General features: G+C 41.8%; 1 protein-coding gene across 2 annotated transcripts in view; it reads left to right on the top strand.

The window, feature by feature from the left end:
• The window catches only part of ccdc180 (coiled-coil domain containing 180), a 133,147-nt gene that overhangs the window by 1,228 nt on the left and 107,030 nt on the right, over nucleotides 1-24,889 (top strand). For both annotated transcript variants that reach the window (XM_043720427.2, XM_043720426.2), the window contains exons 2-8: nucleotides 4,476-4,594; nucleotides 7,208-7,398; nucleotides 8,514-8,602; nucleotides 10,563-10,672; nucleotides 12,956-13,081; nucleotides 21,076-21,186; nucleotides 22,174-22,269. In XM_043720427.2, coding sequence (XP_043576362.2) covers nucleotides 4,535-4,594; nucleotides 7,208-7,398; nucleotides 8,514-8,602; nucleotides 10,563-10,672; nucleotides 12,956-13,081; nucleotides 21,076-21,186; nucleotides 22,174-22,269 — 783 coding nt within the window. In that variant the 5' untranslated portion in view covers nucleotides 4,476-4,534. The remainder of the gene's footprint in view (nucleotides 1-4,475; nucleotides 4,595-7,207; nucleotides 7,399-8,513; nucleotides 8,603-10,562; nucleotides 10,673-12,955; nucleotides 13,082-21,075; nucleotides 21,187-22,173; nucleotides 22,270-24,889) is intronic.

Raw genomic sequence — 24,889 nt, 5'->3', positions numbered from 1 at the left:
TAGTCAGGGTTAAAGTCGAGTCAGGGAATGGGTCTGGGTGGGTTACCCTTCGGAGGGTCAGTGTGGACTTGTTGGACCGAAGGGCCTGTTTCCATACTGTAGGAAATCTAATCTAAATCAATGCATTTAACAGTGAATTCAGGAGTAAGTTCTTGATCCATTGGGTGGTTAGATTAGATTAGATTATATTACTTTACAGTGTGGAAACAGGCCCTTCGGCCCAACAAGTCCACACCGCCCCGCCGAAGCGCAAACCACCCATACATTTACCCCTTACCTAACACTACGCGCAATTTAGCATGGCCATTTCACCTGACCTGCACATCTTTGGCCTGTGGGAGGAAACCGGAGCACCCGGAGGAAACCCACGCAGACACGGGGAGAATGTGCAAACTCCACACAGTCAGTCGCCTGAGGCAGGAATTGAACCCGGATCTCTGGCGCTGCGAGGCAGCAGTGCTAACCACTGTGCCACTGTGCCGCCCACCAGGTTGTGGATGAAAGCAAACTGCTGTGGTTTCTGGAGATCTGAAATATAAACAGATGGTGCTGGAGAAACTCAGCAGGCCTTACAGCATGGATAAGAGAGAAAGAAAAACAGAATCAATGTTTCAGGTCAGGGTATAAATTTAGAATGTGGAACTCAGTCTTATAAGGAGCAGTTGTGGACAACAGTATAGTTGCACTTCAGGAGGGAGCTCTGTTCCACTTTCACATGAAAACAGGCCGAAATGTTAACAAGCCTGATTTTCATAACTTGAAGAGTAGCACAGCAATAGTGTCCCTCTACCTCTGGACCAAGAGGTCTGAGTTCAAGTCCCTACAGGGTAAGGTGAAGGATATGGTTAAGGGGTTAAATGACAATCATAAGGTGAAGGCTGTTGCAGTTCATAAAATGCCAGCATAGACCAGGCAAATCAAATGGCCCACTTCCGTGTTGTGCACCCTGTATTATGTAAGTCTAGGTGTTTGAAGGATACTCAGTTTTTATAGCAAATATGCACACAAAATCTTTAGGACTTCCTGTACCAACTAACCAAACATAAGAACAGCCAAATTTAAAAAAGAAGAGCAGCCAAATTGCTGTGTTTTAAAAAAAATTATGGGCTTCTTTATTGCTTCCTCTCACTTACCCCCAAACCTACAGGTTTCAGTTTGCCTCAAAATCTTAATGTATTTTGCCTTGAAGTATGGTGGATGCAGACTTAACAATAACCTGTAAGGGAAAGTTAAATATATGCCTGAAAAAGCAGGGATGTGAAGCTAGTTGAATAGCTCTTTCATCAGGGAGTCAACTCAGGCATGATAGGCTGAATGGCCTCATTCATTGCAATATCATTCTATGTTTATTACTCTTCACTTGCCTAAAAGTTTCCTTAGATTGCATGCTCTGCATCTGTTAGGAAGTCACTGCTTTGTGAGTTATGGAAAAACACCTTTGCAACATTTCAGTCATGATAACTTGGAGCGAAGCTTGAAATTTGCCTTTTAGATTACAGCTTTCAGACTCTTTGCAGGAAGGCAATCCAAAAAAGATACATCACGGAATGATTTTGTTGGGAGTTTCTCTGCTTTAAAAGTTGCTTGGCTCTGCTGTTTCAGGCAAGGCTGTAATATTCATAGCAGATCATAATTCTAGAATCACGTAGGATTCCCATTAGGGAGCACTAGCTGAAACTGTTGGTCTTGTCGTATTTGCCATGTTCACTTACATTTTATTCCTCTAATTGGCTGAACCAAGGTTAAGATCGACCATAGAGAACAGTCTGTGACGAAGTCAGTTTTAACACATGGTGCCTATTGTGTTAATACACGGTTCTATCTGACCAGGAGATCCTCTCACTCTTACCAACAGTCATAGCTGACGGTTTTGCAGATTGATAATTATCCTGTTTGACTACTTCATGAATGCACATGCCATGACCATTAAGTCCTAGTGTGGGACTTGAACCCAGAGCTTCTGGATACGGGGTAGGGACATAAAGGTTTGTACACCTGTTGGTTTTCCTACAGCTGCACACACACGACATGGGTGCTGGGGAAAAGTAAGCACTACCGCAGTTAGGGGGTAAAGGAAAAAGAAAACAAAAAAAAAAACACAAAAAAAAAGTAGGGACACCACCCACTGTGCCACAAAACCTACCTGGACCTACCTAGATTACCAGTAACATGACCACTGTCTACCTGATCAACTGGAGATGTTTGGCTATCCTTATGTTTTGCATACGTTTTAAAAAGAGTTTGATGTGTACTGTTGCTGTTATTTACACATGGTGTATTGTCTCTATTGTGATTGATGTGGTGTATGCAAGATAAATGTAAAGTAACAGTAACAGCCCAGTTCAGGTAGGCATTCAGATATCCCCCACCCCAAAGTCATCCTTCCTTTCTGGATTTGTGGGTAGCTGGATTGTCAATCAGATGAATTAGTCTACAGAAATTGCAATCTTTAGGATGATAACCTTGTTGACTCTCACAGATCCACAGATCCCAACTTGAAAACCTGCAAACAAATCAGTGCATTAAAATTGATTGATTGATTTATTGTTGTCAGATGTCCAAGAAACAGTGAAGAGTGTTATTTTGCGAGCTATACAGGCAAATCATTCCACACAAAGTGCATCAAGGGAGCAGAACAGAGTGCAGAACTCAGTGTTACAGCGCAGAGAGAGGAATCAGAATTAACATTTGAGATGTCCATTCAAAAGTCTGGTAATAATAGCGGGGAAGAAGGTGTTCTTGAATCTGTTCACACATGTATTCAAACTTTTATATCTTCTGCCTAACGGAAGAAGGTGCAGATTGAGTAAAACCAGGAGGGAGGGATGTTTGATTCTGTTGATTGCTTTCCCGAGGTAGCAGGAAGTATAGGCGGAGTCAGTGGATGGAGGGCTGGTTTGCGTGATGGATTGGTCTGTGTTCATGACACTCTTGCAGTCTTGGGAACAGCAATTGCTGTACCACGCTGTAATAAATCCATTAGGTTGTTTTCTGCAGTGCATCCATAAAAATTGATAAGAGTCATTCCTTGTGGACATGCTGAATTTCTACAAGGAGAAAGACGTATTGTTGTGCTTTCTTGACCGTCATGTCGACATGGGTGGTCCAGGTTAGGTTGTTGGTGATCATCACTCCTAGGAACTTGACGCTGTCAACCATCTCCACCTCCACTCTGCTCCTTCGTTTTGCTGCCATTGATGGAGGGGTTGTTGTCTTTTCACCATGCCGCTAAGCACTTAGTCTCTTCCCTGTATTCTGTCTTGTCATTGTCTGAGAGCAGACCTACATTGGTGGTGTCGTCAACATACCTGTAAAGGGTGTTGGGGCAGAATCTGGTCACGCAGTGGTGAGTATATAAGGAATATCGTAGGAAGCTGAGTATGCAGCCTTGCAGAGCACTGGTGTTGAGGATTATGGCGGAGGAGATGTTATTACCTACTTTTACTGATTGCAGTCCATGGGTCAAGAAGTCAAGGGTCCAGTTACAGAGTGGGGAGCTGACACCTAGGTTTTGGAGTTTAGAGATGGGTTTGTTTGGAATTAGGGTGTTAAAGGTAGAACTGTAGTCAATAGGTACGAGCCTAAGATAGGTATCTTTGTTACCTAGATATTCCAGAGATAAGTGTAGGGCCAGGGAGATCATATCTGTTGGGCTGGTAGGTGAATCACAAAGGATCAAGGCAATTTGGGAGACTGGAGTCGATGTGAGCCATGACTAACTCTCAAAGCTCTTCATAATTATAGACATCAGAGCTAACGGGCAGCATCATTGAGGCACACTGCATGAGTCTTCTTTGGCACCGGGATGATGGTGGTCTTCTTGAAGCAATTGAGGACTTTAGATTGTAGTAAGGAGAGATTAAAGATGTCTATGAATACCCCTGCCAGCAGTGTGCACAGATCTAAGTGCACAGTGGGGTTTCCATCCAGGCCAGTTCCTTTACATGGGTTCACTCCGATTTAACATCTGCAGCAGTGGCCGTGGGTGCAAGTGACAGTGAGGCTGTTGGGACTAGCCTTCTGTTTAAAGCAAGAGTAGAATGCATTAAGCTTGTCAGGTATGGATGTACTGTACTGTAGCCCATCATGTCATGTAAGCCTTGCAACAAATGACAGGTGTCCATGTGGTTGGTCTGGGTCTCAAACTTAGTTTGTTCTTGCCTCTCAGCATCTCTAATGGCCTTACAAAGGTCATTCCTGGATTTCCTGTACAGTCAGGGTCGCCCGACTTGTGTGCCTCAGACCTGAACTTCAGCAGGGAATGGATCTCCCAGTTCATTCATAAAGTTGTGTTATATGGTGAACTAACAAACCTCTGTGCTGTTGATGCTGTGATTATTTTGTGGGGATGGGTCCAGATGTAAAATTGGTGAAATGTTAGCACAGTGTATTGTTTTTGCCAGCACAATGAACACAATTGAACTTGCCTCTAAATTTAGAATCCTCTTTAATAATATGCCTTTCCTCCCTTTTAGAAACAAATTACTTTCTTGCCTGAATCATTCTAAATGACTAAATACTGTTCCATTTCATCATGGGTGAAGTCCGTGTTGTACCCAGTGGAAAAGTCTACAGGCAAATCTTTGATGCTGAGGTAAAGACATTATGACTTTAACAATGATCAGCCTCATTGGCTAATACCAATATCAGATATTCAAAATCGTTTCTGCATTGTCATTATACTGTTTATCAGAAGCGTTACAGCACAGAAGGAAGCAATGGGACCCATCCTGTCCAGCTCCTTAAAGGAGCATCGTGACCATCATTACATTTCTTGCTTTTTCCATATACCCTTGCACAGTAATCATCTAAAATTGTTGTTATACATTTTAGTACATTTATTTTTGGTTATTTTTATCTGCCTCAGGATATTTCATTACAGTAAGGATTATGTCTATAAGTTGTTGTGGATAGAATGTGGTACTTTATACTCAAGAAGTGGTCGAGTTGAACAGTGTTTAAGGAAAACAAGGCCGACAGATGAGGGAGAAAGAAATAGAAAGATATGTTGATGGGAATCAGATGAAGAAGGGTGGGAAGAGGCTCATGTGAAGCTGGGATGTGCTCATTGGGCTGAATGGCCTGTCCCTGTGCTGTAAAGACTATCAACAGTGTTTATTGGAGAAAAACATCTTGCCCAGTGAAGGGCAGCACAGCTGAGCCCCCCCACTGTCACCTCCTTTGGGGAAGGTCCAACAAAATTAAGTGTCAACAGACCTTCCTCTTGAGCAAGGACTCAGAGCAAATTACCCCAAGAGCTGGCATCCAATCAGAGGAATTGAGGATTGCTCATCGGCATCACCAGGGGAGTGGTGTTAGGTGCTGGTAATGCACTCATCTGAGGCCCAGGATCACTGAGAGACTCAGACACAGTTGTCTTAATGTGGGATTTGGGAGTAATGGGATGGTACTCATAAGGGATGAAGCAGCGAGTCTGACAGGAAGGACAGTGGGTAGGCTGTCAGTGCACATCACTTTTCCAGTTCCAGTTCCAGGCTTGGTCATGTCTTTGAATGAGACCTCCTCCCTCGCTTGTAAGCTTGCAAATCTTTTCAGAGTTCCTGCACTGTGAGTCTCCCATCTGCCACAGGGAGAACATAGGATGTAGCAGATTGAGATATCCATGCTTCGGCTGACAAGTGGCAAGTGACATTCATGCCACACATGTGCCAGGCAGTGACCATCTCCAATTAGAGACCATAAAATCAAAGAACTATGGATGCTGGAAATCAGAAACAAAAACAGAAATTGCTGGTAAAACACAGCAGGTCAGGCAGCATCTGTGGAGAGAAAACAGAATTAATGTTTTGGGTCCAGTAACCCTTCTTCAGAACCCAAAAAAAGTAAAACTAACCACCACCCCTTGGCATTCAATGGTTTTACAATCACTGAATTCCCTGATTGTCAACATTCTTGTGGTTACCATTGACTAGAAACTCAACTGTACTCACGTGAACACAGTGGCTACAAGAGTAGGCCAGAGGCTAGGAATACTGTAGTAAGTAACTCAACGCTCGGCTTCCTAAGGCCTATCTGGCATCTAACAAGGCACTAGGCGAAAGTGAGTACTGCAGATGCTGGAGATCAGAGTCAAGATTAGAGTGGTGCTGGAAAAGCACAGCAGGTCAGGCAGCATCCAAGGAGCAGGAAAATCGGTGTTTCGGTCAAAAAACCCTTCATCAGGAATTCCTTTTTCTCGAAACATCAATTTTCCTGCTCCTCGGATGCTGCCTGACCTGCTGTGCTTTTCCAGCACCACGCTAATCTACAAAGTGCTAGTCAGGAGTGTGATGGAATACTCCACACTTGCCTGGTTGGATGCAGTTCCAGCAAAACTCAAGAAGCTTGACACCATCAAAGACAAAGTAGCCCACTTGATCAGCACTACATCTACAAACATCCACTCTCTTCTTGACCAGTGCTCATTAGCAGCAGTGTGAACAATCTACAAGATACACTGCAGAAATTGACCAAAGATCCATAGACAGCATCTTCCAAGCACATGACCGCTCCCTGCTAAAAGGACAAATGCAGCTGATATGTGGGATCACCACCACCTGCAAATTCACCCCCAAGCCACTCACCAATCTCATCATTCCTTCACTGTCTTTAGGTCAAATTCCTGGAATTCCCTCCCTAAGGGCATTGTGGGTCATAGTATGTGGACTGCAGCAGTTCAAGAAGGCAGCTCAACCCCACCTTCTCACGGGCAACTAGGGACGGGCAATAAATGCTGGCTGGCCAGTTACAACCACATCTCACGAGCGAATAGGTTTTTAAAAATACTTAAATGAGCTTTAATTGCTCACTTCAGGGCTTGAATTGATGTTAGGGTGGGAAGGCTGTCCCTGGTTATAACCAAGGCATAGACAAGCAGGGGTCTCTACCTGCCTTCCTCCTACCATGTTAAATGCCTTCTTGCCAACAAACTCACCTTGGGGAAGGGCATTAAATTCCATCCTCTGTGTTATTATGCTATGTCTTCTGAATTTCAATCTGAGAATATTGAATAGTTGGTGTCTGCAACAGAAAGCTAGTGAAGTTGGGGTCCTAAAGTAGAACATATTGCAGTACAATATCTCCTTTCTTGATTCTAACAAATCATCATTAGCCTGTTTAACATGAAGAAAATTATTTTTGATATTGTATCAATTCCTGCATACCTCAAAGTGCATTTCAATTTATAACAACCTTTACCTCTATAAAGGTTCAACTTGTTCGTACACTGGGGGAAGCAAGGAGAAAGTCCCAGCAACATGGAGTTCCCCTTGACAGTGGGGGAATTCCCATTATTCGACATTTGGACACACCAACAGGACACATTCTCTCAGCTCGTCAGCGTACATGGATGGAAGGATTATTAAATGATGGCACCACTGAAAATCCAGTGTTACACAGGTAACAGTATAGAGTCAATCTCAGTCTGTCTCTTTGACTGATAGATTAATTTTGATGGACACCATCTGCATTTGTTGACACCAACAGCAACAGATAACATCGAATGAAGACAAAGCAGCAACGTACACAATGGCTTAGATGGCCTGTCAATATTATTTAGGAAACAGGAACTTGGGACTTAGAAGCAAGAGTAAGTCTTTGGTCCTTCAAGTCTGTTACCCCATTCAATAAGATCATAGCTGGTCTTATATGTTTTTATATGGAACTAAGGAAGAGTCACCTGACCTGAAACATTAACTTTGATTTCTCTCCACAGATGCTGCCAGATCTGGTGAGCTTTTCCAGCAATTTCTGTTTTTGTCCCTCAGCACTATATAGTTACAACTTTCCAATCCAAGAAAGACTGTGTAACCTTACAGATGGTAGATATGTTGATTCCATGAAACACGCTGATTATTAATCTAATAAAATTTGAATTTTAATCTGAAACACCTTCCACTTTAATGATTTTTCAATTTTTCCTCCCTGTCCTCATTTCTCTCGGAATCACAAATTCAGACTAAGGTATGATTTTATAGGTAGCAATATTCCAATTCTTGGCTCAAGCCTGTGAGCTTTGACTGTAAGCAACAGCAGATGACAGAGTAGTAGGAGTTTCTGCTGCTGAACCTGATATGGTCCATACCAGCGATGTCAATCATTTCTAGTGAGGATCAGAAACAAGGAATAAAAATGGAAAATGCTGGAAATACTCCAGCAGCTCAGGCATCATGGAGTGAGAAACAAGTTAATGTTTCTGGGCAGAATAAGGATCATGACGGCATCCAGTCTCCCTAATCTGAGTTCCCAACATTTTTGTCATTCTCTTTTTCCCACAGAATGTTGACACTAACTTAAATGCACAGTAGTCGGCATAGGTACTGATTGCAAACTATGCAAACATAGGAGGAAAAACAAGGTATCAAAACTTCTGGAGAATTCAGAGTGGCAAAATTAATTATTTTATAAATTGACAGGTTTTTGAAACAGATTAATATTTGCTCATTTTTATTATCATTATCTATTGTCACTTATTTTGCTTTGGGAAAGATTATTCACACTTTCTGATATTGCAGAAATGCAGTCCTTTCAGCCATTAAGCCTAAAGAAGTTGTCGAAAAGAACAATGCAGTGAGAGAGGTGAAAGGTCTTCCCGACGTGGTTGGTAAGTATGTTTTGATGTCATGCATTCTGAAATTTAAATGGGCATTTCCCCAATTTTCTCCCCCTCAGTCCCTGAAGGCATTTTCAAGAGGAAAGCTCTTCCACTGATGTTGGCATTTCTTCACCCAAACAGCATTCTTAATGTTTGCGTCCAGACAATTAAGTCAGTAGGCCATTTTTCTGAGTGGACATAGAGGGTGAGCCTGATTCTATTCTCACTTGATGTCCACAGACTGACTTACAAAGAAGGACCAACCTGAGCAGGAAAACCAACTGCTTTCCCTTTTCCTTAGCTTAGAGATACTGAAACAGTGTTGTAACAAGCCAGTAATTGCACAGATGAACACTGAATGTAGGGCCTTCAGTCTACTGTTATACCAACCTTGACCCTATTGTCATTTAATATTTACATAGAGGACTTGTCTTGATAGGAAGGAAATTCACAATTCATAGCTTGTTTTTCACTTCTTTTCATTGCATCCTGAAGGTGCTGTGATAGTGTCATGATTTGGAGATGGGGTGCGCAAAGTTAAAAAAATCACACAACACCAGGTTGTAGTCCAACAGGTTTAATTGAAGCACTAGCTTTCGGAGCACTGCTCCTTTATCAGATGAAGGCGCAGCGCTCCGAAAGCTAGTGCTTCCAATTAAACCTGTTGGACTATAACCTGGTGTTGTGTGATTTTTAACTGTGATAGTGTCATACTGTTGCCATTGATTTTCATTTCTTGAGGGAGAAATTGACATCTCCTGTGTAATAGAAACAGGATGATGACCTGAAAATGACAGGTTATGGTGTACTACCCTGTTTCTGACAATGACAGGGTGAATGGCTTCCTTCTGCACCATAAAAATTCTATGATGCTGTGATACTACCACCACTATCTTCACAGGGGCACAGTGCAGTATGTGCTTTTAATATAAAAGAATGCTCTAACTTTCCAGCCCATGGCTATTTTAATGCTATTTAATAGTTGTCTTGACCTGACTCCAATTATAAAAGTAATCAAATTACTGTCATATTAATGTCCAAATTAGCTTCCTATTACATGTGGTGGTTGTTCAATAAAAGCTGGCAGGCACCTAGTGAAGGTCCTGCAAGATGAGTGTAAGACTTATCCTTGAGTGCTCATCCTAGCCTGACAAACAAGTTTGGGCCAACTCTGCCATATTGCCCCTTTCTCTATACCCAGAAACTTCACAACTATGATTCCAGGCTCCTCAATCTTCATTGGCCCAAAACAAGAGAGTTGCCTCTGCCCATTCTTTTCAGATGAGCTGCAGGCTGATAGAATTTTAATACAGATCAGACCTTCCACTTAGCTCCTGGGCAGGCAGTCTATTGGCCTCTCATTTGGAATTGAAAATTCCCTTCCTAAAGAACTGAATTTGAATTTGTCGGAGGTAAGGAGGTAATTGAAATGATATAATCCAACCTTACAATATGCAATACTCTTCAAAAATGCAGAAGATCTCTCACTGAGCTGATTTACTTGATGCAAAATGACAAAGCATGTGGATAGATACATGGAGCTCTACAGCAATTACAAAGTGTCATTGCACACTAAAATTAAAAGAAATTTTATGAAGATAATATTTTTAGCAACATGGAAAGGCCTTTTCATCTCATAACTTACTGAAAAACCAAACTTACTTTTCACCATATCCTTCAATTCCCACTTTCTGGAATTTTATCCAACTGTTTCTTGAACTCATTAGTTGCATTAATTTCAATGATACATTAATTCAAAACTAGTATTCTGTGGATGAGTAAGTTCCATACGTTTTTTTCTTCTCTCTTATTTCTGACGCATAACTACATTTCAACATGACTGAATTATTTGTCATGAGTCATTTTGAAATCAACTCTTTTCTATAAAAGAATAAACCACAAATATCATACAAGATATTATGTTTACAATGTTTTGTTGTTACATGGTCTTTTATCTTTTAAATGACAGTTCCTGCAAAGATAGGTTCCAACATTATTCACTATCTACTTGCTAATAAGCAGCAAAACCATGAGACAGCAGTAATGAAGTTAGAAGAAGAACTGACTGCTATCAGCAGGGTATGGTAACAATTTCTTTATTCTTTCCATTAGGAAAGCAGATTAATACTGTATGTGATAGGGATCTGACATGTAGCATTTTGTTGAGATAAATCTATTGATAAGGTGTGTGTTCCTTTTATTTTCCATTCATATACTCTTATGATCCCAAATAAGGGAGGCGATGCCATCACAAGTGACATTTTAGTTATGGCTATGGAGGTAAGAATGGAATAAAAGCAAAATACTGCAGCTGCTGGAAATCTGAAATAAAAATGGAAAATGTTGAATAAATTCAGCAGGTTTGGCAGCATCTGTAGAGAGAGAAACAGAATTAATATCAGTCTGCAGGCTGATGAAGAATCATGTCAAACTTGAAATGTTAACTTTGGTTTCTTTCCTTCAGAGCTGCTGCCAAACCGGTGGCATTTTCTATTTTTCAATTTTTGGATTATCCAATTTTGGATAAAAATAGAATCTGGAGAGTGCAGACTCTCGTAGTTGGATGAAGTTGAGAGAGAGTAGTGTCGTCAACCATGTCAAAGACGGCAGAGAGGAAAGGAAGGGTATGTTGAGTTCATTATACAGGATTGACGAATTGGTGACACCGTTTGTAAAGTACAAACTTTTAAAGTGTGTATTTGGTTATAACGTGATTCAGGCCCCATGCTGCTATTACACCCTTTTCTTATAACATGGGGTTGCACGAGAATGGAACTACCATGTTATTAGCAGAACAGAACATAGTCATCATTCAGTGATTTGTGAAGTAGAATGTCATCTGAAACAATGATAAAACTCTTCTGGAACCACGACAACTGGGCAGAAAACTGATTTGAGTGATTCAAACAGCATGTTCGGGGAAACATGGGCACAGATTTGGGAGGTGACAAAGATAGGAAAGGGAGGTTGGAGATGGGTTTACAAGGATGGCAGGGTCAAGGGTATTTATGGCTGAGAGAATCTAGTGTTTGTTCTCTCAGTGAATCATATATATGGGAATCAGGCAGGAAAAGAGTTAAGGCAAAAGATTATTCATGATATCATTGAATGGCTGAGCAGATTCAAAAAGTAATAGACCTGACTTCTGCTCTTGTTCCTTATGTTCTTAGGGTTGGTTGTCATAAGAGGAGGAGCAGTATGGTGGAGGTGTGGTTAGTTCCCAAACAGGGGAAATAGTTTACATTTGCAGCTAAGAAAGGAATTGTATGGATATCAGTTTATTAGGAAATTGAAGGATTATGAGGAGGGTTCCTTAGACAAGATGTACTTGGAGAAAGGAGGTAGGAGAAAAATTATGGAAATATGTAAAGTCTTCACTTTGGCTGGGAGGATCTTTAGAGGGTAAAATCAATGACTGCAGATGCTGGAAGCCAGAGTCTAGATCAGAGTGGTGCTGGAAAAGCACAGCAGTTCAGGCAGCATCCGAGGAGCAGTAAAATCGACGTTTCGGGCAAAGGCCCTTCATCAGAATCTTTAGAGGTCCAGTTGGCTGGGGTAGAAGGGAAGTGGCAGACGTATCTGATCAATTGCTTCATCTTAGCAATGATAAAAAAAATCATGATCTCCTTGCACTTCTTGTTAGAGGTGAGAGTGGAGGAGGCAAGAAGAAGGGGTTTTGAAGGCAGTTTGCAGAAAAGAAAAGTTGCCAGGGATTATCTTTGCATCCCAGGATGACCTTGAAATAGCAGTTTTGAGAGACAAAAGAATTATCTGTTTGTTGTTCATGTGGTCATGCTAAATTTGGTGGTGGCCAGCTAAATCAGTTGTTCAAGATATCTGTTCCAGTCTGCATTCCTTGGACTTCAGATGAGTGGAGGTGAAGGCTTCAAATATGGGAATGGTCAAGGTGAGAGAAAGTAATGGTTTTATTAGGGTCTATTGTGCTGAAGTGCCACTGTACGGCCACTGTTGATTAATAACTACAGAAATGACTTGATAAATGGAGAGGCATAGCTTGACAGTTGGGATTTGGAGAGCGCAGATGTCAGTGAATTGGGAAAAAACTTAGAAAATAGCTTTTATTATAGCTGTGTAAGTAACCATAACTAACTCTAGAATGAACTAGAAGAATAATTTAAACATAAAAGTCTGTTCCAATCAGTGAATAATTTGTGACAACCAGGCCAGCGACAGCTTGATGACAGATTGACTCATTTATCAATAACTGCAGCTGATCATTATTACTCTTCTGTGGATATTTTCACATGTGTAGTCCCAACATCTCACCTTTGACCATGAATGCAGTGATTTTCTTATACATATTTTGAGGGCGGAAGTAATCTTTACGTTTGACTGTCCCAGGAGTTGGAAAAGCGATTTACTGGAGCTGCAGTGCACCTAATGCAAGAAATGGAGAAGTCTTACCAAAGCATTCAGGAACTGTGGTCAAACTCAGAAAATATCACAGATATTTCTGCATCATTTGAGGTACCGTTTTAAGCTTTCTTCATTTCTAATGCCATTTTATAGTCAACAAGAGGAATCATGCAGCAGTTTGAAAGTTACGTAAAGTGTTCTATCTTCAATGCAGAAGTAGTGCTTTTTTGCCAAACCAAGGAGTGCTGAAACCTTCAAAATTCTTTTTCTAATGAATGTTAAGGAGATAGAAGAAAAATTATGGAAATATGTAAGGTCTTCGCTATGGCTGGGAGGATCTTTAGAGGTCCAATTGGCTGGGGTAGAAGGGAAGGGGCAGAAGTACCTGATCAATTGCTTCATCTTAGCAATGACAAAAAAAATCATGATCTCCTTGCACTTCTTGTTAGACGTGAGAGTGGAGGAGACAGGAGAAGGAATTTTGAAGACAGTTTGCAGAAAAGAAAAGTTGCCAGGAGTTATCTTTGCATTCCAGGATGACCTTGAAATAGCAGTTTTGAGAGACAAAAGTGTTATCTGTTTGCTGTTAATGTGGTCATGCTAAATTTGGTGGTGGACGGCTAAATCAGTTGTCCATGATATCTATTCCAGTCTCCATTCCTTGGACTTAAGATGAGTGGAGGTGAAGGCTTCAAATGGGGTAATGGTCAAAGTGAGAGAAAGTAATGGATTTATTAGGGATTATTATGCTGACGTGCCAGTGTCTGGAAACAACAAAAAGTCTTAACAAATGCACCCCCTATTTAGAAGGCCCAACTTATAGAAAACTAAATTATTAAAAGTAAGTATAGTTATCAAGGTAAATAATGATCTTGCTATCTGTACTCAATGTGCCCCCTGGTCCTAGACATAGAAGACCTTAAGTGTACCTGGGAAAACAACACACTTCTTCTGAGATTGCACGGTGGCTCAGTGGTTAGCATTGCTGCCTCACAGCACCAGTGACCTGGGTTCGATTCCAGCCTCGGGTGTCTGTCTGTGTGGAGTTTGCACATTCTCCCCGTGTCTGCGTGGGTTTCCTCCAGGTGTTCCCGTTTCCTCCCATAGTCCAAAGGTGTGCAGGTTAGGTGGATTGGCAATGCCAACTTGCCTGTAGTGATAGGTGCATTAGTCAGAGGTAAATGTAGAAGAATGGGTCTGGGTGTGTTACTGTTTGGAGAGTCGGAGTGGACTTGTTGGGCTGAAGGGCCTGTTTCCATACTTTAGAGAATCTAATCTAATGTGGTAAGTATGTGACTTTGAGCTGTGGCTTTAAGAAGAAACGCAAGGTAGAGAAGTAGAGGGAGACAATTTCAGAGTTTGGGGCCAGGCAACGGAAGACATGGCCACTATCAGTGCAGCCATTAATATTGAGGATGCAAAAGAGGTCAGAATATTTTGCACTATTGTTGGGTTGGAAAAAAATTCAGAGATAGGGAAAGTGAAGTATAGTGGGACTTAGGAACAAGGGCAATAATTTGAACTCAAGACATCACTTGACCAAGAGCCAAAGTGGGTCAGTTAGCACAGGGCTCTTAACAAAGGTGACTTGGTGTCAGATTTAAACTTGGCGGCAATGTGTTGGATAACCTTGAATTGATAACATGTAGACTTTTGGAGACCGGATTGGAATGTGTTAAAATAGTCAAGTCTAGAGGTAACAAAGGCTTGAGTTTCACAGTTACATTCTTCAATGCATTGTTTCAGATCCGTATTCCAAACTCTGTGCCAGCAACTGATTCTATCCCTCTTCCTGGCAATTGTACAAGATTGAACCACTCTGTTTGCAACTTTGGTGTCACATTTGACCCTAGAGATGAACTTTATACCTAGTATTACAATATAAACAAGATTGCCTTTTTCAGCATCTGCAACATCACCCAACAACCTGCTGCAGTTCATCTACTGCTGAAATAGAGTCATTAGAAATGTACAGCACGAAAACAGATCCCTTGGTCCAACTTGACCATGCCAACCAGATATCACAACCCAATCTAGTCCCACCTGCCAGCACCTGGCCATCTTTGTTATTCTAGACTTGACTATTTTAACACACTTCAGTCTGGTCTCCAAAAGTCTATGTTATCAATTCAAGGTTATCCAATACATTGCTACCCATTTCTTATCTGATACCAAGTCACCTTTGTTAAGAGCCCTGTGCTAACTGACCCACTTTGACTCTTCATCAAGTGAGTTAAAATTGTTGCCCTTGTTCCTAAATCCCACTGTGCTTCACCTTCCCTATCTCTTAAATGTTTTTCCAACCCCACAATAATGTGAAATATTCTGACCCCTTTTGCATCCTCAATATTAATGGCTGCACTGATAGTGGCCATGTCTTTAGTTGCTTGGCCTCAACCTCTGGAATTGTCTCCCTCTACTTCTCTAGCTCTCTACCTTGCATTTCTTCTTTAAGACACAGCCCAAAAATGTGTAGGTTATTTGGATTGCCAATGCTAAATTGCCAATGGTGTCCAGGGATATGCAGACTAGGTGGATTACCTAGGGGAGACACATGGTTAAAGGGATAGGGTGAGGGGGTTGGGGGAAATGTGTGAATGGATACCCTTCAGAGGGTCAGTATGGGCTTGATGGGTTGGATGGCCTGCTTGCGCACTGTAGGGATTGTATGATTTTTTTTCGGTAAACCATTGACCATTTGACCAAATGTTTGTTTGGACAACTCAGTATCATATTTTGCTTTATAATGTTTTTTGTGAACTGCCTTGGAATATTTTAGGTTCAATGTAAATATAAGTTGTTGTGCTTTCCGCTTTGCCAGCAACCAATAATATCAAATTAAATGAAGCACTTAACCTTGTGAAGTTTTCCTGTTAGTATGCTGATTACTGTTGGAAAACATAGTGGTTATGGTAGACTTCACTTCCCTGAGGATTTCTCTGCTGTTTGTAATTAGTTGGCAGCTGCTAAATGTTAGCAAGTGAGTAATGATGTGATCTGTTGCTGTAAAATTATTCATATATGATCTGGGGAAAAAACCCACAGAGATTCATATATTCATTTTAGAGCTACAGTTCTCAAAGCATTTTGTATCACTTCAATTTTCTTTTGTATACATGTCAATATATTTTGTTCTATGTTAAAGGAAAAATTATTTTGATGAACTTGCATTGTAATTCTTGCATTCTAATGGCAAATTCAGTTCGTTCAATTCCTTACAAGAGGGTATGGAATTCCTCACAGTACATCGTAGGTTGTGCTATATGGAAATCTTTTATTGAAAAGAATGATCAGTTATTCCTGACAATATTACCTCTGTCTCTGTTACTCATAACTGGCTCATGGGAAATCCACAGTCATAGTTTGAGATTGACTGTCTCCAATTTAACACACACACACACACACACACACACACACACACACACACACACACACACACACACACACACACACACACACACACACACACACACACACACACACACACACACACACACACACACACACACACACACACCTGAAGCAGGGCCTGAACCTACTCACTTCCAATTCTAGTGGACTTGCAACAGGGAGAGAATAGCTGACCTTCTTATAAGAGGAACGTCTTTGACTATTTTAAACAAACTTTGTGACCTCATTTTATTTGTGACTGTTGTTTTAAGAATATATATATACTCATGGAAGGCATCATAGTCAGGCCCATTCCTGTGTTTGCTTGATATCCAAACACAAAATCCTCTTCAAATTCTGGTTGGTTTATTCCCCTCCCCCCGCCCTTTTCCTTACTCAGGGTAGGATGGTAGTTTGTCAAAGCCTTATTTCTTACCGAGGCCAGTTCAACACAATGCGAAGTAATCCGCCATGCCTGTATTTATCATTCAGTCACATCTTTAATTAAATATGTATTATTTTCACAATCTACACTTTGAGCAGGTGCTTCCACTATATAGTCAAAGTTCAGCATCAGGCTTAAAAGAGAGTGTGTCTTTGCTTAGGGACATGTTGGCTTTTGTCTCAGCTGGTGACCTGCAGTAGGTGGTGATGGTGATGGTCCAAGGTGCTCAGAATTTTGCCCTGACCACCACCAGCATGTGGCATGGGTGGGAAAGGGCATCTGGAGTAGTCGAATGGACTCTCACTGGAAACTATACATCTTTGGTAGAAAGAGAATTGGTGGGAAAGGGGAGTAGATAGACAAAGGATTCCCAATGTATCCACAGGCATTGTTCCATGTACATTCTGTAAATAGCTCCTTGTTTATCTTCAATGTCCTTTCCTGTTTGTAATGCCTTAATGCCAGTGGAATAATGACTTCCTGCTTTATGACTTTTGGATGTTCTCATTTTCAAATCTGTCACCTATGCATGGGGTGGATACCACATTTTGTGGTCGGCTCAGACAGGAAGTTGCCCGCTGTTACCTTCAGAGTCTGAAGGTCTTGGCGCCATAATTATGGACACAGATATAGGTCATCATTCCCTGCAAATCAGGAGCATCACTTGAGCTCTTGGAGTGGGATGCCAGCCAGCCTCCCTTGACCAGACAGACGTCCACCCTTGACCTGCCGCTTTGACCTGTGACCATCGCACACCTGCTTCTCTCCCTTGATCGTCTTTTATGCCCTACTCATTTTAGACTAACCGACCTGATCTCAATATGGCTTGGCATAGATGAACACTTCCCAAAAAGAACAAAGTAGCAAGAATCAATTCAATGTCCAGCAACTGCAGTGCTCTTGGGGGGGGGTGGTTTAAACTAACTCTGCAGGGGCATGGGAACCCAGACTGTAGCTTTAGGGTGCAGGACCTGGAATGTAGGGAGGTTAGGAACATGGCATCAATTTCAAAGGAGGGTGCCTGTAAACAGGAAAGTGGTTTGAAGTGTGTATACTTCAATGCAAGAAGTATACGAAATAAGGTAGGTGAACTTGCAGCGTGGGTTGGTACCTGGGACTTCGATGTTGTGGCTATTACGGAGACATGGGTAGAACAGGGACAGGATTGGCTGTTGCAGGTTCCAGGGTTTAAATGTTTTAGTAAGGTCAGAGGTAGGGGTAAAAGAGGGGGAAGTGTGGCATTGCTTGTCAAAGATAGTATTACAGCTGTGGAAAGGACGATGGATGAAGACTCGCCATCTGAGGTAGTTTGGGCTGAGGTTAGGAATAGGAAAGGTGAGCTCACCCTGTTAGGAGTTTTTTACAGGCCTCCTAATAGTCCTAGAAACATAGAAGAAAGGATTGCGAGGATGATTCAAGAGAAGAGTGAAAGTAATAGGGTGGTTGTTATGGGGGACTTTAACTTTCCTGATATTAATTGGGAAAGCTATAGCTCAAGTTCGTTAGATGGGTCAGTGTTTGTCCAATGTGTGCAGGAGGGTTTCCTGACACAATATGTAGATAGGCCAACAAGAGGTGAGGCCATACTGGATTTGGTTCTGGGTAATGAACCAGGCCAGGTGTTAGAATTGGAGGTAGGTGAGCACTTTGGGGACAGTGACCACAATTCGGTGACCTTTACTCTAGTGATGGAGAGGGATAAGTGTGCACTACAGGGCAAGAGTTATAGATGGGGGCAGGGAAATTATGATGCTGTGAGGCATGACATAGGATGTGTGGCCTGGAAAAGTAAGCTTCAAGGCAAGGGTGTAATTGATATGTGGAGCTTGTTCAAGGAGCAATTATTGAGTGTCCTTAATAAGTATGTGCCTGTCAGGCAGGGAGGAAAGGGTCGTGTGAGGGAGCCGTGGTTTAATAAGGAATTGGAATCCCTTGTTAAATGGAAGAGGGCGGCCTATGTAAAGATGAGGCGTGAAGGTTCAATTGGGGCGATTGAGAGTTATAAGGTAGCCAGGAAGGACCTGAAGAGAGAGCTAAGAGCAGCAAGGAGGGGACATGAAAGGTCCTTAGTTGGTAGGATTAGGGAAAACCCTAAGGCTTTCTATAGGTATGTCAGGAATAAAAGAATGACTAGGGTAGGAATAGGTCCAGTCAAGGATAGTAGTGGGAAGTTGCGTGTGGAGGCTGAAGAGATTGGGGAGACACTGAATGAATACTTTTCGTCAGTATTCAATCAGGAACAGGACATTGTTGTCAATGTGAGTACTGAGTCACAATTAAGTAGAATGGATGGCTTTGAGGTATGTAGAGAAGAGGTGTTGGAAATTCTGGAAAGGGTGAAAATAGATACATCCCCTGGGCCTGATGGCATTTATCCTAGGATTCTCTGGGAAGCAAGGGAAGAGATTGCAGAGCCATTGGCCTTGATTTTTATGTCCTCGTTGTCTCCAGGAGTAGTGCCAGAAGATTGGAGGCTAGCAAATGTGGTTCCCTTGTTCAAGAAGGGGAGTAGGGATAACCCTAGTAACTATAGGCCGGTGAGTCTCACTTCTGTTGTGGGCAAAATCTTAGAGAGAATTGTAAGGGATAGGATTTATGAACATCTGGATAGGAATAATGTGATCAAGGATAGTCAGCATGGTTTTGTGAAGGGCAGGTCGTGCCTCACAAACCTTATTGAATTCTTTGAGAAGGTGACTAAGGAGGTGGACGAGTGGAAAGCAGTAGATGTGGTGTATATGGATTTTAGTAAGGTGTTTGATAAGGTTCCCCATGGTAGACTACTGCAAAAAATACGGAGGTATGGCATTGAGGGTGAGTTGGAGGTTTGGATTAGGAGTTGGCTGGCTGGAAGAAGACAGAGGGTAGTAGTTGATGGCAAAGGTTCATCTTGGAGTGCCGTCACTAGCGGTGTTCCGCAAGGATCTGTTTTGAGACCATTGCTGTTTGTCATTTTTACAAAAGACCTGGAGGAGGGGTTAGAAGGTTGGGTGAGTAAGTTTGCGGATGATACGAAAGTCGGAGGAGTTGTAGACAGTGAGGAAGGATGTGGCAGGTTACAGCAGGATATAGATAAGCTGCAGAACTGGGCAGAAAGGTGGCAAATGGAGTTCAATGTAGCTAAGTGTGAGGTGATTCACTTTGGTAAGAGTAATAAAAAGATGGGGTACTGGGCTAACGGTCGGATACTTGGTAGTGTGGATGAGCAGAGGGATCTTGGTGTCCATGTACACAAATCTTTGAAAGTTGCCACCCAGGTAAATAGTGCGGTGAAGAAGGCATATGGCGTACTGGCTTTTATTGGTAGAGGAATTGAGTTCCGGAGTACTGAGGTCATGTTGCAGTTGTATAAGACTCTGGTGCAGCCACATCTGGAGTATTGTGTGCAGTTTTGGTCGCCATACTATAGGAAGGATGTGGAGGCACTGGAACGGGTGCAGAGGAGGTTTACCAGGATGTTGCCTGGTATGGTAGGAAGATCGTATGAGGAAAGGCTGAGGCACTTGGGGTTGTTTTCATTGGAGAAAAGAAGGTTTAGGGGTGACTTGATAGAGGTGTATAAGATGATTAAGGGTTTAGATAGGGTCGACAGTGAGAATCTTTTTCCACGTATGGAGTCAGCTATTACAAGGGGGCATAGCTTTAAATTAAGGGGGGGTAGGTATAGGACAGATGTTAGGGGTAGGTTCTTTACTCAGCAAGTCGTGAGTTCATGGAATGCCCTGCCAGTAGCAGTGGTGGACTCTCCCTCATTATGGGCATTTAAGCGGGCATTGGATAGGCATATGGAGGATAGTGGGCTAGTGTAGGTTAGGTGGGCTTGGATCGGCGCAACATCGAGGGCCGAAGGGCCTGTACTGCGCTGTATTCTTCTATGTTCTATATACTCTTTTTGCTGCATGCCTGTTATATGCAGTTGGGAATTGAGCAGTCAGTGTTGTTTGCTTGCACAGATCTTAACTGGATGGGGGAATTTAATTCTGGCAAGCTGACCTTTTAATGAGCATGCATGTCATGAAAATATTGCAAAATGACTTCCTGATGCCTGTCTTTAGGAAGCTCAGTTTTGCCCCACCCCCAACCCCCGTTGCATCTCTCTGTTAGGAACTTGATTTTTGACCTTTCTTGTCCACTTTGCTTCCCATACCCAGGAACAGCACGAGATTTAACCTGTTGTGTGTTGTTTCTTCTCTCTCCCTGACTTTCTAGATATGAAATTTTAAAAAAAGGCACCCAACTTATCTTAGTTTGTCCAAACTTCTGTTTGTAGAATCTCCAGGAATTATGGGAAGCTGCTTTGAAACAATCACTGCATAGGAGAAAATTAATCAAAGAACTTGATCAAGCTTACAAAGATTTTGAAAAGGAAAGAGTGAAGAAGGTAAGTAGTTGTTGAATTATTGACAGTATTCAACTTTTTACATGCTCCAAATTTTCTCTTCCCTGAACTTACTCATCTTTGAGTTGAATGAATCCGCAGAGAATCCCTACAGTGTGGAAGCAGGCCATTCATCCCATTGAGTCCACACTAATTCTCCAAAGGGCATCCCATCCATACTCACCACCTGTAATCCCGCATTTCCATGGCTAACTCACCGAGCCTGCACATACCTGGACAATATGGACAATTTAACATGGCCAATCCACCTAACCTGCACAACATTGGACTGTGGGGCGAAACCAGAGCACCTGGAGGAAACTCATGCAGACAAGGGGAGAATGTGCAAACTCCACACAGAATGTTGCCTGAGGATGGCATTCAACCTAGGTCCCTGGCGCTGTGAGGCAGAAGTGCTAACCATTGAGCCACCGTGCCGCCCTTTGCTGTCAGATCTATTGAATCCAGTGCTGCTGGATCTTTGTAGCTGTCTATAATTTCTTCCACAATTCTGTGAAATTCATGGGTTTTCAAACAGTGCACCCAAGCAATCATGCACAATGTTCCCAAATGCTTTCCAAGGTGACATCCCATTTGTCTCTTCACCAGATTTCTTGGCATGAGTTTTTCTGTTTTTGAATGAAGTAAGTTTCCGGAAGAGAAAGCCGCAGGCTGGTCAGAAAGCCCACTGGGTCTCATGTCAATCTGGCAGCTGATTGGCTGTCATCCAGCTTTCTGCCAGAATTTATGAAGCCACAGCAGAGGGTCAACTGCAAGAACTGGGTTGTGGCTGTCAGTAGCCTCTCAGCTCCCAGCTGTTTTGTTCTGTTGAAAGCTCATCATCATAAATGCTGTCTGAACTGCTTAGTATTTCCACCAGTTTTTGTTTTTGTCCCTAGTCATATATTCTAATTGGTCAAAATGATGCAACAGTAATACATCCCATATTCACAAAGAAATTCATAATATACTTATACATCTGTGATTCAGATAACTACTGTGTTCAAGGACTGCTTGGAGGCTTTAGAAAAAATCGCTTACATATCGTCAGGTGATATTCATCGATTTATAGATAAAGAAGCCATGGTAAGAACAAACCAATTCTATTACAACTACATATTTCAAAACTGTGTCTGTGGCCTGGCTGGGGAGGGGGATGTCATTGAAGGTGAGGGGTTATAATAATGGGAGTGGTCAGGTGTAATGTTTCTTGTAAATTTTATTTTATGACCAGTTTAATTTGGTGCACAATATCTTTCCATTTTTTTGTGCAACTACTCAGTATAAAATATGGAAATGCTCATAAGCTGCTGCATGACTGTACATGCACTCTGCTTAACAGCAGTGTTAGTTGGGGGCAATAATTTAGACAAAGTCTGTTCACAGAGGGATGGCAATGGCCTAGTGGTATTATCACTGGACAGTTAATCCAGAGACCCAGATAATGTTCTGGAGATTCAGGTTTGAAACCTGGCATGGCAGATGGTGGAATTTGAATTCAATCAAAATCTTGAACTAAGAGTCTAATGATGACAATAAAACCCTTGTTACATTTAAGAGACATTGGATGGGCATATGAATAGGAAGGGTTTGGAGGGATATGGGCTGGGTGCTGGCAGGTGGGACTAGATTGGGTTGGGATATCTGGTCGGCATGGATGGGTTGGACCGAAGGGTCTGTTTCCATGCTGTACATCTCTATGACTCTATAACTCTATGACTGTCAGGAAAAACCCATCTGGTTCAGTAATGTCCTTACCTGGTCTGGCCTATATGTAACTCCAGACCTACAGCAATGTGTTTGACTCTTAACTACCCTCTGGGCAACTAGGGATAGGCAATAAATTCTGGCCTAGTCAGCGATGCCCTGATTCTGAGAATGAACTAAAAACAAAATCAGATTATTGAACCTTGAAAAAATACTGTTGCTCTCCTGGTCCACAAACAGTCTTGCAATTGGAGTTAGCTGATGGATCCAGCCTTTCTCATCTCAGGATAAATAGATGCATACTGTGGGATAAATCATTTTATTTTCAAGGGCTCAGGGGCTCCTTTTCATTCTCAGTAACCCATTTATTAGGCAATGCAGTCATGCTGTAATAATGCTTTCTGTATTTGTGCTAACATATTGGGTGTTTGGCCTCACACAGAAATAGAATTAGAAGAATTCAGCATTATTCTCAAACATGATCAATGTGTAAAGCTACACATACTTGTAAGACATTAATGTCTTCAAAATTACAGTATCTAAATTCAGACAAGACAACAGGCATAAGTTAGCTGCATAAGTCTTTTTCAAAATAATTAACACACATTTCTACTCTCAAGTGTAGAAATGTGAGTTAATTATTATGTGTGTTAATGCACATCTTCTGCTGATTGGTGAGTTCACAAGTAAGACATTTCTATTGAATATGTACAAAGCCGGAAGATTTTTACCAGGCAGTTGCTACCCTCTTTATTGCATTTTTGTACTCATTTGTGGGTTATAGGCATCACTAACTAAGCCAGCATTTATTCCTCATTCCTACATGCTCTGGAATTGAGTGGCTTATTAGAACATTTCAGATAGCATTTAAGAATCAATCGCATTGCTGTTGGCCTGGATTCACATGTAAAAGAAATCAGGTAAGGAAACAGATTTTATTCCCTGAAGACATTAGTGAACAAGACGAGTTTTGCAGCAGTCAGCGGTGGTTACATGGTTGTTATTCGGCTAGCTTTTAATTCCAGATTTTATTGAATTCAGGTTTTGCCATCTGCAGCGGTGAGATTCATATACACATTCCAGGACATTACTACTTCAGTGACATTACAACTACCTCACTATTCCACAAAGTTGCTTATTATTTTTGATGTTAATCCCAGTTTAACCTGCATCACCTGACACAGTATTTATTATTACAAAACCATACTTTTTTTCCCCATTTGCAACCTTAAGCTACAGATTCCATGTTAATTTGCAAAGAATTCTTCGAATTCATTCAATTCATGATTTCAAGTTGTCTTGGCTTCCAGTTAGCTGAGTATTCCTTTGTCCTTTAAAACTTTTCTCTCTAAATTTAACTTCCCCATCCCTCTCCCAGCCTCCCTTTCCTCACCTTTACCCCACCCCCGGCCCATCCTGCAGCCTCTTCCTTTCCTATCACCTGTGGAGCCTCCTTTTGTCACTAAGAGCAGATGGCTCCCACATGCACTGGCTAAAGTCATGGTCATGGCAATAGAAATGCCTACCCAGCCTCAGAAAGAGGACCCAGCTCCACTGACATCAGAAAAAGGAGCAAGCCCCCACTGCAGCCTCAATAAATGAATGCTCTTGGGCGGTAGCTCGCCATTGCCACTTCCAACCATTTCCCAACTGGTTGTTGCTTCTCTGATCACAAGCAGTTTCTCTCCTGCACTTGCTTCTGGTATTGATCCTATTCAGAAAGTCACTGAAGATAAAAACATGATGTCGCGTACGCTGAGTTTTGTACCAATCAATTCTTCACCAAAAGCACGACAATGAGACACTAATGAATTGAGAGTTGCTTCAGAAGTTTATTTCACACTAAATTGATGCATTAGCAGCATTTGTTAATCACACTCGGATTCCTGATTCACGTACATCCGTCAAGATTCCAGTAATTGTCGGTGAATTACAACAGTGTAAACACTAGGTTTGCCCTCATTCTTTCATAAGAACATTTTAAGTATAATAAGATGGG

Source organism: Chiloscyllium plagiosum, unplaced genomic scaffold (genome assembly GCF_037043375.1).
Source record: "Chiloscyllium plagiosum isolate Xiang-an unplaced genomic scaffold, Cpla_swu_hap1 HiC_scaffold_21, whole genome shotgun sequence".
Taxonomy (NCBI): Eukaryota; Metazoa; Chordata; class Chondrichthyes; order Orectolobiformes; family Hemiscylliidae; genus Chiloscyllium; species Chiloscyllium plagiosum.
Note: the sequence above shows the minus strand (reverse complement) of the source record. Positions and strands in the feature narration are given on the sequence as shown.